The sequence below is a fragment of the Dendrobium catenatum genome, unplaced genomic scaffold (genome assembly GCF_001605985.2).
Source record: "Dendrobium catenatum unplaced genomic scaffold, ASM160598v2 fragScaff_scaffold_414, whole genome shotgun sequence".
NCBI lineage: Eukaryota > Viridiplantae > Streptophyta > Magnoliopsida > Asparagales > Orchidaceae > Dendrobium > Dendrobium catenatum.
The window spans coordinates 1380103-1394850 of record NW_021318876.1 but is presented as its reverse complement, the minus strand read 5'-3'; the positions used below and the strand labels follow the sequence as shown (position 1 = coordinate 1394850).

The 14748-nt window shown below is 39.2% G+C and overlaps 1 protein-coding gene across 1 annotated transcript; it reads right to left on the bottom strand.

Annotated features, from left to right (window-relative positions):
* Positions 1-1360: 1360 nt before the first annotated feature.
* On the bottom strand, positions 1361-14531 carry LOC110102088. The gene is made up of 2 exons (XM_028694184.1): positions 14283-14531; positions 1361-3525 (listed from the first exon to the last, which is right to left on the bottom strand). The coding sequence occupies exons 1-2, from the start codon at positions 14529-14531 to the stop codon at positions 1777-1779; spliced, it is 1998 nt and encodes a 665-aa protein (XP_028550017.1). The 3' UTR covers positions 1361-1776.
* Positions 14532-14748: the final 217 nt, after the last annotated feature.

The window sequence follows — 14748 nt, the reverse complement described above, 5'->3', positions numbered from 1 at the left end:
TCACACTCTCTCAGACTCAAAAAATATAGAAAAATTTTACAAACTTCAATTATAAGAAACCCTAATCAAATCTATCATGAAGTCTTCGATAGTCTGAAGTATGATTTTTCTGAAACGTTAGTACACACAAATAACACAAACAAAATTTTTATAATATATGTTATGAAAAATAATAATCAACAAAATAATATTTTGGCATCATCAAAAACTCAATAAGGTGGATCCAAGTAACGTCAACATGGATCCAGGTGACTTAAATTTTCTTTTCCATTTCAAGCAAATAGTTTTTCTTCATTCTAAAAGAGATGGTAACAAGTTAGCGGATCTATGTGCTAACCTAGCTTTGATTTCAAAATTTTTTTGGAATGACATTAGTTCCAATAAAATTCCTCCTTCATTCTTCAATTTGTTGAAGAAGGAATTTCATTGTTTGTAGTTATCTTTTAATAAAATTTGCTATTTGCATTTTCTCAAAAAAAAAAAAAAAAAGTTGCAACAATTCTAGCACTGCAGCACCTCTAAAATGAACTTACGTCGCAGCACTAAAATGTTTCCTCTGCTACGACATTGGCTGACATGGACCCACTGATTAATGAATCCACAGATCGCTTCAGTGGTAGATCATGGCCAAAAGAAATATAATTATAGCACCATGGCATTGCTAACGGTTGAGCTTCTGTGACATCCACGTTACACTCCCTTGACTTAGCGACGTTGGAATTTTGCACTACTGTGCTACGTCCTTAGACACTGCACAAACACAACTAAAATTACATATTTTTACTGAGAAATTAACACATAAAACATTATATATTTTACACTTATCACAGAGCAGTATATAAAAATCCCTTAAAAATTAAATGTCATTTGCTCTAAAATGATGCATGATCAAATTTTAAATATTTTTGAAATCAAAGAGCCCATTATGTTGATTCCATAGAGCCCAAACATGCAATGATTGGGCAATAATTGAATTAACTATGAATTTTCAAAAATTTAGTTCAAACCATGACCTAGGCTTTTGTAAATTCAAGTATGAGCATTGTTGATCTAAAATAATCCTAGAAAAATTACCATATGTGAGAAATGTCCTTCAAACTACCTTAGCCAAATTTAAGATAGCATACTTTCATTATCATATTTTATCTTACATAACTTTTGGTGGTCTTAAATAATCCTAGAAAAATTACTATATGTGAGAAATGTCCCTCAAACTACCTTAGCCAAATTTAAGATAGCATAATTTCATTATCATATTTTATCTTACATAACTTTTGGTGGTCTTAAAAACTATTTTGGGACAATTGAACAATTACACATTTCTACCACCACCAATAACAATATGCCTTTAAATTGCGTATGTTGGCAACCCACACAATAAGCATGATACTATTATTTGGCAACGCATTCGTATGAAATTTCACATGTTGGGTATCCACAAGTCATAAACAGGTCGATAGACAGCTTTTTGTTGAGCAATCGCCGTCTGAATTGATTCAATCTCATAATGAACAGAAACATTAATAAGACAGCAGATCAAATTTCTCTCATGATTACCTTCGAGCTCAGAACTACATTTCATTAAAAAATGAGGACGTCAGTTCCAACCGCTTCGAAATGAGAATCACTAACCCTAACAAATTCTGGTTTCATTTCAAGATTAATTTTCAGTCACTTATATTGCAACAATGACCATCAGCTCTCGGTCACCTGATATTTTACCTGGACAAAAGAGGCTAGGTTCCAGTCTCAAGAGCTTCTGCAAAACCTGCTATGCTAAGGTACACCAAGAAGCTCACGAGTCCCTTTGCTTGTAGACTCAACATAATCCTTGCTAACTATTTCTGGAACACGCATGCTTAAGCTGCTAGATGGAAGATTACTGGGGTTTGCCGCTGCCACAGACGCTGGCTTGTATGTTTTCCTAGCCTTTCGAGTTGGCCTGCCAATTGAATTAGACGGTCTCCATGACCGCTTTGTGCCAAGAAGCCCACTTGCAAGAGCTTCCAATGCTTTTGCAGTAGGAGGCCGGTTCCTCGTGCTTTGCCTTCGTATCCCAGTTGATGGGTGCTCATCAGCAGGAACATAATTGGAGTTTTGTATTGATACTTCGTTACCAACATGCTGTTTCCCTGCTGAAGATTGAGGCAAGTCTTCAGTTTTAAACTCATTACTTGAGGATTCAGCAACAACTGCATCAGGCGGAAGATTGTTGAGGTCAAAAGAAGTTCGGGATTTCAGCTTATCCTCAGGTAGATTTTTCATGCCCGCAAGGCCATTCACTTCTTTGCTCATAAAATTATGGTAAAGGTTTGTTTTCTCTTGGAATGGACTTGCATCAGGAAAAAAAGTACCAGCAGCTTTAGTGCGAACAGCTTTTGAGATCTCCCGCTTATCTAGTTGAATATTTTTAATAACAGAACAAACGCGACGATCAGTTCCCCTATTACAAGCAGTCAGATTCCTCCGCTTAATTGTGGGAGCGGAACAGTTTGCTTGGCCAGATCTTACCCTCCAGCTGTTTTGACACCTTAGTTCCACTGTTGTATCATCTTTCAACCTAACAAAATGTTTATCATCGAGAGCAAATCCATTAGAAGTAGCAGCATTTGGGAAAGGTATTAAACTTCTAGGCAGTTCAAACTGAGTTGTCCCATTATCTTCTGGTTTCTTCTCAACGAATGCACCAGAATTGGAGTCATCTTCAGCATCAGAAATATCAGTAGAATCCCCTGTTTCCGATGAGCTCTCACTCCTAGATTCCTGAGAATCAGCGAAGGGGTCATAGCTGGAGTTGACGCCTAAGGGTAAACTCCTTACTTCCATCACCTTGAAAGATCCTTCTCTTGGAACCAAACTGGTGTCCACAACAGTAAATTTCATACGCTCAGAGTTGCAACTTGGACGCCGTGGATGCAGGTAGCAATGACGCAGTCGATTGGAGGAAGAACCATTTTGGCATACCTTGGCATCTGCATCCCATCCATTTCCTTCTTTAACCCTGCTACCACTTTTCACTTCTTCAACATCCAACTCAAGAAGCTTTGGGTCTGAAGCCACTTTGCTTAATACATCACTTACAGAGTCAAAAAAATGGGTTCCCTTTACAAGCCTCTTCCTTGAGAACTTCTTAACCCCGGGAACAAGAAATACGAGAGAGTTCTTAAAACGCAAAGAGCCATGGTCTCTTGGCTGCTCGGAATGCCATCCCCTTGCCAGCAAACGGGGCCAAACAGCCTCCCAGAAGAGATCATTTGACCTAGCCTTGCTTAGCCTGAAATCTCCTGTAAGAAACTTGATGATATCCGCAGATGTCAGGGAGGAGCATGCTCTCCCAACAGGTATCTCAGGATGAAGAGAAATAGCTGGGTTTGCTCTAACATGATCCAACGCCACTCCAGTAAGGTCCTGTGTCCCCTTGCCAATTCCGATAGCTTCTACCAAAACATGTAAACCAACAGCAGTCTTGATTTTAGAGACAAATTTTTCCAGAGTTGCTCTTCCTTCATTAAATGTCTTAGTAGCCTACAAGAGAGTATCACTTTAGCTGCATCGCAATGTATAATAAAAGCTTAATATAGAATACAAATATAAGAACGGATGCCAAGGCAAAAATGGTGCAATAAATCTCAGAAAGGAGGTCTCCACATGACTATACCAATTGTTTTGAGCTTCTACCAGAAATTATTACGTGCGGAGTCCCGGTGTATATCTACGTCCAAACTGTTAGTGTACACTCACAATTTGGACATAACTCTATTTCCGGACTCCGCACAAAATAATCTCTCTACAATTGCACCTTATAAAGAAGAGATATTGTAGGCAAGATTCACATTTCTATAGCTTTATTATATTTGACTGCAGTTCTCCTCGCACGCCACATACGCCAACAACATCTCAACAGATCCTGAAAGATCCTGAAGAGACAGCTTGGCACCATTTAAAATGGAGAATTACAAGATGTTGTAACGTAACTCGAGGAACCTGGTGTAATCTTGAGCATGAATTTCAAAATAATAGTAGCTACGGCAGAAGGCACTCAAGATCTAAATCATTCATGCACATAAAAGAAAAGGTACTGAAGGGATAAAAGATAAAAACAAAAACAATGGAACCTATAAAAAACATAAATTCTTCTACGGTGTTTGAATCTCCAAACCACAATTTTCAGCAGTGAAAAGATGATTAAGCTGCAGGCCAGGGTCTACCAAATTATTATAATTCCTACCACTTGAAATCATGGCAGTAGCACATCTTGAGCATAGAAAAGAAGGAATGAGAAAGATAGAACCAAAGAGAAATGATAGAATGATCCTTGCAACTGTATCTCCCTAAGTACCCTGCTGATAAGCATCAATCCTCTTCGGTTTAAGATTATGGCGGTGATAACAACTAAACTATGATTATGGGGGGCTTAATAGTTCCAAGAATGCGGGCTTACAATTATTAAGTTGAGACGTAAGTCTAACATCCTCATAACTACAGAAGACGGGTAAAATTAATCCTTCTTCCTTAAATGTGGGATTGGATACCTTGCTCTGATATTCTTAAAGCAGCTATCATAACCTTGAACCTTGAAGGTATCACAGATGCAACAGAAAGGAATAGCAATACGAGAAAATAGAAGTTTCAGTTCAATCCAGCTCCTTTAGCTTCCTGTATTCTCTTCATGTTTTTTCTAAGAATTAATGGAGATTTTCTTACTTATTTCGACAACTTTGAATTATATCACAGATGCAACAAAAAAGGAATAGCAATACGAGAAAATAGAAGTTTCAGTTCAATCCAGCTCCTTTAGCTTCCTGTATTCTCTTCATGTTTTTTCTAAGAATTAATGGAGATTTTCTTACTTATTTCGACAACTTTGAATTAGCTTTGTAAAACCTTATTCTCTATTGATTTGTATTATATTTAAATGCATGACTTATTCTCTACTGAATAGAGATTTACTTATTCTCTATTGAATAGAGAATTACTTAAATGCTCCATGAGATTTTCATTCTACTTTGCATAAATCTTTTTTGGAAGTTTAGCTTTGGTCATCCGTTTTCTTCCTAGTCTTTCTACTTTAGTTTGATTTATCCATGCTTATCAATGCATCTTTTAACCTCAGTTATGCATGACCAAACTGTCAAGTTTTTTATTCCACTGCTTAATCTTTATTAGGAGGTGCTCGCAACATCTCTTTCATAATAAATATCATCATTTTTCTATCATAGCCTTTCAATTGTCATCAAGGTTTTAAAAGTCCATTTAAGTCCCTTCGTAATGTATTTTAAATTTCATTTGTTTCAGTAGTCTCACCAGATTTGGTTATTGTTTTGGTTAAATTTTAATATTTAATATTATATAAGTATTGTTAAGGTCTAAGATAAAGAAGATTTTAATATAAAATTTGATAGGCCTCATTTATTTGGTTTTAGTAAAACTTTGATAACTGCTTGAGAGCATTATGAGTTTTGATCTATAAAGCATCTTGATCGAAACCTTTTATGACTTGTGACGGAAACCTCTAAGTTTCATCCCAAAATATAATAAAACCCATTGAGTTCTTATTAAAATAGAATAATTTATTAAGAGTTTTAAATCGATTTTAACCAAAATCATTGAAATTTAATCCCATAAATCCTATTCTGCCAAACTCAACTTAATTATTAATAGTTTTTTATTACCCAACATTTAAATTCATAATTGTTTTCCTATAAATTTATCCTTAAACCTCTATAATATTCCCTTACAATATAGTATTTGTATTTGTAAAGCACTTTTTTAATTCACCTATCATCAACAATAGAAATAACATTTAATATTGATACCTCCCTTCTTCTATATAAAAAATCCAAAATAATCACATTTTTTATGAGGGTTAGCCGAGCAAACCAACCCTATAAAATCCATAAATTACGTCGGTCATATATTTTGATAACCATGCAGCGCCCATCAATTAAAAGATGTGCGTGGCATACATAGCCAACCGACAAAAAATAATCACATTTAAATATGAATTCATCTTCGAATAACATTAAAATGTTAGAAATTGATGCGAGCCGGAACATTCGTGGCGATAGAGAGATAGAGAATTTAATGTCCTAACTTTATACGAAATCCAACACACACATATATATGAGATAGGTGCAGCAATCATAAGAGATACCAAAATTTTTACATGGAAAAACTTCAAAATGGGAAAAACCACAGGGTGTTTATGACTTCAAATGATTCCACTAATGTTTATCATTGATTACAAATGATGCGCTTCTTCGAGGGAAGGCGTGTTAAATCTTGAATAGGTTTTTAAACCTAAGTTTATGTCCCAAGGCTAACCAAGAGGGGGATGAATTGGTAATTTTAAAAATTCTCTTGGATTTTAAAATTTGAAACCAGTTAAAGATTCGTAGCAAGTTAATTGAAGTAATTTGAAAGTACATTTTTCAACCACAAAATTAAAACTGCAGTAAGCAGCAGAAATTTAAACGACATAAAGATTTATAGTGGTTCGGTCAAACACGACCTACATCCACTCCCTGAAACTCCCTATTTAGGTATTGCAATATTACCAAAAGCGACTCTCCTTTTGCCCTCATAGCAAGACGAAGAAGCCTTTACAAAACTCTCTTCCACCAATCCCCGGTGCGGCAGAGAACCATCATTCTTTCACACATTCTAAGTGTAGGCAGAGAACCTTCGTCCTTTCACACCCTCCAAGTGTAGGCAGAGTACCTTCTGCTGTTCACACTCTCCAAGTGTTGGCGGAGAACCGACGTCCTTTCACATCCTCCAAGTGTCGGCAAAGAACTGTCATACTTTCACACTCTCGAAGTGTAGGCAGAGAACCGTCGGCTGTTCACACTCTCCAACTGTGGGTAGAGAACCGGATCTTCTTCAAAAATCTTCTCACGAGCAATTTAGAAAAATAAGAAGAAGAGTAAAAAACACAAATCACATAGAAATCCTTACATTTGAGTAACCTTGTGAACCCTTCGAACTCCACTCGCAAGAAATCTCTCTCAAACACTCTCACACACTCTCTCCTTCAATTGCCCTTGAAAAATCACGAAGCAAAAATTAAAAAGAAGATGTTAACGTCAGTTTTTAATGGACCTTTTATACAAAAGACACGAAAAACCTTTCAAAAACTGAAACTTTTAATTTTGAGCGTACACGATCGTATAGTACGATCGTATGTACGAATAGTTCAAATACTGTTGCGTATGAACCTATTATGAATCAGTACAAAATCATTTCATACCCGATCATCGTCCGGTACGAAACAAGTTCGTTCGGGATGGACAGTCAGAAAATTTCAAAATTCGTCTGTACGAAATGTTGAGACGAAATGAGCGAGAATAGACCTGAGACGTTCATCCTTGTACGAAACTGGAATCGTCCCGTACGATCCATACTTAGAAAAAAAAATTGTACGAGAACAGAACCGAGATGTTCGTCCTTATACGAAGCTGGGATCGTCCCGTACGATCTTCGTGCGAGAACAGACCCGAGATGTTCGTCCTTATACAAAGCTAGGATCGTCTCGTACGATCTTCGTGCGAGAACAGACCCGAGACGTTCATCCGTGTACGAAGCTAGGATTGTCCCGTACGATCTTCGTGCGAGAATAGACCCGAGACGTTCGTCCTTATACGAAGCTAGGATCGTCCCGTACGATCCATACTTAGAAAAAATATTTTCATTTCTGTTCGTTCAACGGCTCGTCGAGAAAAATAACTGATTAGATCGTCTCATACGAAGTGATATCGTACAATACGATAAGTCTAAAAAATATGAATTTTAAACTCTCTCCCGGTGTCTGTGCTCAGTTATTCAATTACAATCACACTCTCAGACTCAATAAAATGAAAAATACATACTTCAATTATAATAAACTCTAAACTGATCTTGATTTCAAGTCTTCAACAATCTGGAGTATGATTTTTCTGAAATGTTAATACACACAAGAGCAAAACAATTCTTCCAAAATATGTTAGGAGAAATAATAATCAAAGCAATAATATTTGGAATCATCAAAAACATACAAGTTGCAAGAATATCAAACATGCAAAAACTAAGTAGCAACTATCTCAACAAGGCGTTGGCTCAATCTAGCAAATATAGGTTATATAGAGTATATTACATAATTAAAGTTTGAAGAATCAAATGACAAGAGAGTTGTTCACAAAAAATGTTGGTCTGTTCATTTGTTCAGTAGGATCATAATCAGACGACGGCGACTGGAGAGACCATAGTCGAGCGGCAGAGGTCAAAGGGATTGTAATTTTGCGATGGAAGTCAATGGGGCTATAGTTGGGCGATTAAGGCTGAAGAGACCATTATCGAGCAACGGTTGTTGACATGATCGTATTCTGCATACGAGAGAGGTTAAAAAGATCGTAATCGGGAGATTGAGGTTGAAGGGCCGTAGTCGAAGAACAGAAGTTGGAGGGATCGTAGTCAGATGACGGAGGTTGGAGGGAACGTAATAGTGGTCTGAGGACCATAGTTGGTGGGCAATGAATGTTAGACGGACTTTGGCCAGGTGACATAGGTTGAAGGGACCATAGTTGAGAAACGAAGGTCGAAGGGACCATAGTCCGACAACAGTGCTTCGAGGATCGTAGTCATTGGGCGACAAAGGTCGGAGGGATAGTAGTAAGGTGACAGAGGTCGGAGGGACCATAGTCAGGCAATATTGGTTGAAGGGATTGTAGTCGGCGGGCGACAGAGGTTAAAGAACCGTAGTCGGGCGACTGAGATTAAAGGACTATAATCTATATTTAACAAAGGTCAAAGGGACCATAGTAGGGTAACGGAGATCAGAGGTACCTTTCGGTCGATGGAGATCGGAGGGACCATAAATGGGTAACGATGGTCTGAGCAACATAATCGAATGGAGACAGAGGTATGGGGGCTATGAATGTTAGAGGGACCACAATTAGTAGTAGACAGACGTTGGAAGGGTCATATTATCAGAGGGAATGGATTTTTAGAGGGACCATAGTCAGGCAATGGTAATCGAATGGATCGTAATCGAGCGACGGTGTTCGAAGGGACCGTAGTTACGTCATGGTTCTATGAGGACCGTGGTCGGACGACAGTAGCCAAAAGGGTCATAGTTCGACAACTAAGGTCGAAGGATTGTGGCCAAAGGGACCATAATCGGTGGGAGACGGCAGCTGGAGGGATTGTAGTCGAGTGACAGAGGTCGGAAAGACCGTAGTCAAGCGATGGAGATCGATGGACCATAGTTGTGGGCTCCGAAAATTCGGCCCCGGCCTCCCCGCTTCGCTTTTTCTTTTTTTTTTTCGGCGAGGGAGTTTTAACTTAATAAGTTCCGGGGTAAATTTTGGAAGGCAGATGGGTTTGTAGATAAGACACTACCCAGAGATTTCGCCCTCATTTTGTGAGGACTTTATGATCTGAGTTCTGGTTTCCTATAGGCGCAAGCCCCTATAGTTAATTACCCCTCCCGATCACGAGAGAAAACTTTCGATTAAGGCTAGTCGCCAATCACATACGTATAGAGATACGTGGTATCTGGAATATAGTAACAGCATGGATTCGGATTTGGAAATGTTTGGAAGTTTGGGAATTTGAAAGGCTTAAAGATTTGGAATTTGAAGGTTTGATATTTAAAATATAAATTTTTACCATCTTGCACTTAAAGCGAATGGTGGGGGAATGGATGATAGACCCGATCAAGATCCCATGGTTCCATCTTCCCGGGCCATCGTGGTCCCTGGTCTACTTAGTCAGAGGAGGTAGTCGACCCAACCTAACAGAAGGATCCTTGTCGGCAGCCATGGGTTGCTTCGTCCAAGGGAACCTTGTAGACCGGGGTTGAATGTTTGTCTAAGGGGATAAATTTGAATCCACCTTAGCTAACATAGGGCTTTGTGCCCTATCAATCATATCCTATTGATTCATATCTCAAGAATTTAACGCCATTAAGGAGCATATTGGCTCTGGCCATAACCGCTATCTGTGGTGCCATTTGGCGGCAAAACCACTCGGTTCAGAGGGCCCCAGGTCATAACCGTTTACCTGCAGTGTCATTTGGCGGCGAAACTGCCGCTTAGAGGACGCGTAACACGTCCTTACTGGCAAGAGATTGTTTGAGAATGGATCCTAGTGATATTTTCGACTAGGCATTTGGCTCTTTGTGAGCTAGAGTTTATTTGAATTTGTCCACCCCGGCAGACAGTTGCGGAGGGTGGATGGATTTTGCTTTAAGTGTTCGATAGTTGGATTTCAAATTTAAATATTTTTTTGGATTTTGAGATTTTTTTGGAGTTTGGATTTTGTGTGAACTTTTGGGAGGCATTTGAAAATATCTAGGAAACCCCTCCGGTTGAGATCTACATTCAACACGGCCATCATCGGGGTGTTCGGGGTCATCTCCATTTATGGATTGAACCTTGTCAACTCTGTCGGGCTGTCGACGGAGGATTGGGTTTTGTAGGCTTTGAGCCTTTGTTAGTGAATTCATATTATTGTAAGCCTTGATGGCCTAATATGAATGTTTTACAGCAAATATACCGGTCGCCACAACCTTATATTTGTTTAATGGTTCGAACCCTGTCGACTCCTATTGACCCGTATGGAAGGATCGGTTTCGAACCTGAATTCACTTGTCAACCTGCGCAGCATCCCTAGACGTCACGTGTGTACCAATAACACGCTCACCGGGGCCCATGCAGGTTTTATGATTGCTTTTATCCCTTTTAGTGTACCTATGTGTATACAATTTATAGTGCATGTGTAGGGGTATTTTGAAGGTGTTTGTAGACGCCTTCTGTCTGCTTGTACGGAGGTTGCAGATCCGGTGGCGTAGCAGCTTCTGGATAGAATTGTTCGCTGCTTCGTACAGGTAGACTGTCGTGCACTATCTATTGATTTTTGTAGGCGGGTCATAGTGCACTAACTAATCTCTTGCCTTGGGTCATGTTGCATATTGCTTGTGGGTGGTACATTCGATGTATAAGAGTCTTCTGCAATAGCTCGTAGGAGTCCGTCTTTGTCGTAGTCTTTTCAGTATTTGCTTGCAGGTAGTGTACTTTGTGTACAATAAATTTCTTGTAGTGATTTGTAGGGATGATCGAGTAATACTGATGACTAAATGGATTACATTCATCACCAATCTTCTCATGCATGTTGATAGATAATTTGCAACCTTTGACTATACGTCATTTAGTACTCATGATACTCGTCGTTTGTATATATGAGATGTTTGATGTAGGTTGTAGGAGATTGCACTTGTTATAGACATGGTCCCTTTATTCGTGGTCAACTCTCTTTACATATAAATCTTCTAGAACCAATCATAGGCTTTTGCATTTGCTACTGTTCCTCTACATTTTTTTGTATGTAGCATTTAATGTAGATGATATATAGGTCTTTGACATCATCATTGAAGCCTTCTACTTGTGGGGAGAGAACTGTATTTGCTTGCATGACTAATTGTGGGCGAGTTAGAGAGACTTCAATGTATTCATGGCATATTTCTAATAACCATCATGAGTCATCCCTTCCACTTGTAGTTTGGATATTGCATTTATGGAAGATTCTCATTATGAACCCTATATACTTATTTATTTCATTGATGTGTTGTGTTCTGCTTGAAGGTGGTATGCTACATATGTTTGTGTGCCCTTCAATACTTTAGTCATGAGTATATTATCACACACTTCTACTATCATCCGTGGGTAACTCTTTATATGCAATGAAGCTCCTCTATAGCTTGGTGTATTTGCTTGCAATTATTCGAATGTTGTAGGTTCATTGTCTTCCACGATCATCCACAAATATTCATAAGATTCCTATACCTTCTTGTGAATGATCTGTTGTATGTGTAATAGGTTCGCATCCTCACTTGTAGGTGCATTATTCTTTCTACCATAAGTCTTCAGCATATGTTTGCATGTGAATGATCACAATCATTACATAATCTTTGTATATGCCCATTGGTGAGTCATCAAGCTCATTAAGAGCTTGCATTATTCCTTATGAATGAATCATGAATGAATCAACAATTCATCCCTTTTTTAAATATAAGTCTCCAAATAATCAAATTCATTGACTAACATTCATGGCTCCCATTTTATATGTTGGACTTTTAACTTAAATCATTAGTTCAATGCCCATTTGAGCTTGAGTTCAAAGTTCACAAGTGCAAGTTTGAATCCAAGTTCTATTGATTGATGTTTGTTTGGATCCAACTTGAATTCTCAATTTGATTCGAGTAGTTCAAATACAATTTCTTTGTAGCTCAACTCAAGTATTTTCTTGAGTTCAAATTTAAATCTTTTGCGGTTCACCTCAAGTTCAAAGAGAGTCCTCCACAAGTTCAAATAAAGTTTAGGCTCCATATGAGCCTCTTCAGTTCGAGTCCCCTGCTGTTTTGTAGAGTTCAAGCCCGAGTTCAGATCGGGTTCACTTGAGTACAAATTTATTTGTGTTCAAGTCTTTTGTAGTTCATGCCACATTTGAGTCCTCTCTAATTTTTTTTTAAATTTGCAAGCTCATTTATTGAGTTAAAGTCCTCAATTTAAGTAGAAATTTCGACAGCCTCCCGGCGTCTCCCCTGTTTAGGGGAAAAACCAAGAGGCAACCATTCCCCTCGACGCTACGTGAGCGCTTCAAGTAGGTGTCAAAAATGACACCGCGGTCGCATTTATATTTTTTTATCCCCGCCTGCTACGTGAGCATTTAAGGGTTTTTTAGATTTGTTTATTATAAGAAGAAAACAGGTGTTAGAAATAAACACAGATTTACCCCCTCTGCACCACGTGGGCGTTCGGGGGTACTTATATAAAAATAAAATAAAATAAAAACACATTTTTTATCCCCTTCGCCGCAAGCGTCGCACCGGTTTCCCACCCTAAACGCTACTTGAGCGCCTCGGGGTTTGCCGGCCTCGTTGCAAGCTTTGAAGAGGGATCCTTAAATCGTCGCATCACGCAACGTGCACCGTTTCCCCCCTCAACGCTACGTGAGCGCCTTGGGGTTTTGCCGGCCCGTTCAAGCATCGAGAAAAGAATCGTTATTTATTTAAAAAAATAATAATATATAAAATATATTATATAATAACAAATTTATTAATAATATATTTATAAATAATAATAATTGGTTTATATATATATATTATATAATATAATGATAATAACTATAATATATTAATATATATAAAGAGGATAATCTCTTGCGACTAAGGAAGAGGAAAGGGAGATCGGGCAAGGCTGCAGGGTGCGTCTGAGGTAAGGGGAATGACAGCCCTCTCTCTCTCTCTCTCTCTCTCTCGGCCAGAGGAGGTCGGGATGGAGGTTTAAGAGTGTGGAGTTGAGCGTTGGAAGAGGTGGAGGTTCGGCAGCTCTGGACGGGAGGATTGACGGGCTGCTGGAGTGAGGGGCTCGGCTGTAGGGAGAAGGAGACGGGATCTAGGAGGAGATCGGAGCTTGAGAGGAGAAGCATCGGGACCGTGGCTTGGAGTCGAGATCGAAGAGGGCAGCGAATGGAAGAGAGTGAAGAGTCGTGCCGTGTAGATCGTGTGCGAGAGCTCGTCTCGCTCTTATAGTCGCGAATGGGAGGCGACCGAGGGAGAGATACGGGATTTGGGCAGGATTTCTGGGAGACGACTGCAAGCAGCGCCAAATCGTCGTGATTTCGGCAAGGAATCGCGGATCTGATGGGTAAGGGCAGGTATGTACGTTGGATTTCTTCGTTCCTCTCTCTTTTGTTCTCTGGGTATTGGTTAACAATAGTTGAGGTGGCGACGAAGGCCAAAGGTACCGTAGTTGACAGGAGATGAAGATAAGAAGGATTATAGTCTAGAGAAGAAGTTGAAAGGACCATAGTCGATAGGTAATGATGGTCAGAAGTATCATAATCGAGCGACTGAGATTGAAGGAGCACAATCAGGCAACTAAGTTCAAAGGACCATAGTAAGACAACAGTGGTTGAAGATACCTTAGTTAGGTGAAAGTGGTACAAGAACTGAAGTCAAGCAATTGTGGCCGAAAGAATCATAGTCTAGCGACTGAGGTCGAAGGGACCACAGTCAAGCAATTAAGGAGCAATTGAGATGGAAGGACCTTGAATAGAAGGATTATATTTAGCAAGCGACGAAGGTCAGAAGGACTATTGTTGGCAGGCGACGTAGGTCGAAAGGACCATAGTTGGGCAACGGAGGTAGAAAGAACCATAGTCGGGCAACAGAGGTCGCATGGACTATAGTCAAGCGATAATGGTTGGATGCAATGCAGTCGTCATGTGATGGAGATCTCAAGGACCATGGTTAGCAAACAATCAATGTCGGGCAGAGGCCCATCGATGTCGGCTTGACGGAGGTCCATAGGCGATGGTTGGGTGAAGGTCCAATAGCAACGACTAGGCAGCAAGGATTCGCCATCAGTGGTGCCTAGGTGGAGCTTCAAGAATCTTAAAGCTTCAGAGCTCTCTAAAGTCTTTAGCTCAGGATCCAAATCTTCTACAAAAGTCCCCTTTATGTAGAGAGTATGAGTCTCTTTATAAATTTTCATAGTGACATGCTTTGTAAATATGAAGAAGATCCAGGGCAAATTCAGAGTGCTCCATCAACAACACATTGATTTCGTTGATAATGGAACATTTGTAAAGCATTTAAGTGCCTTAATGATATCATAATTAAGCAATCTTGGGCTTGTTGGATTTGTCTCGCCGAGTCGCTTGATTCGACTATAAGTATACAATATTTAGATATCATTTGATCATCTAATT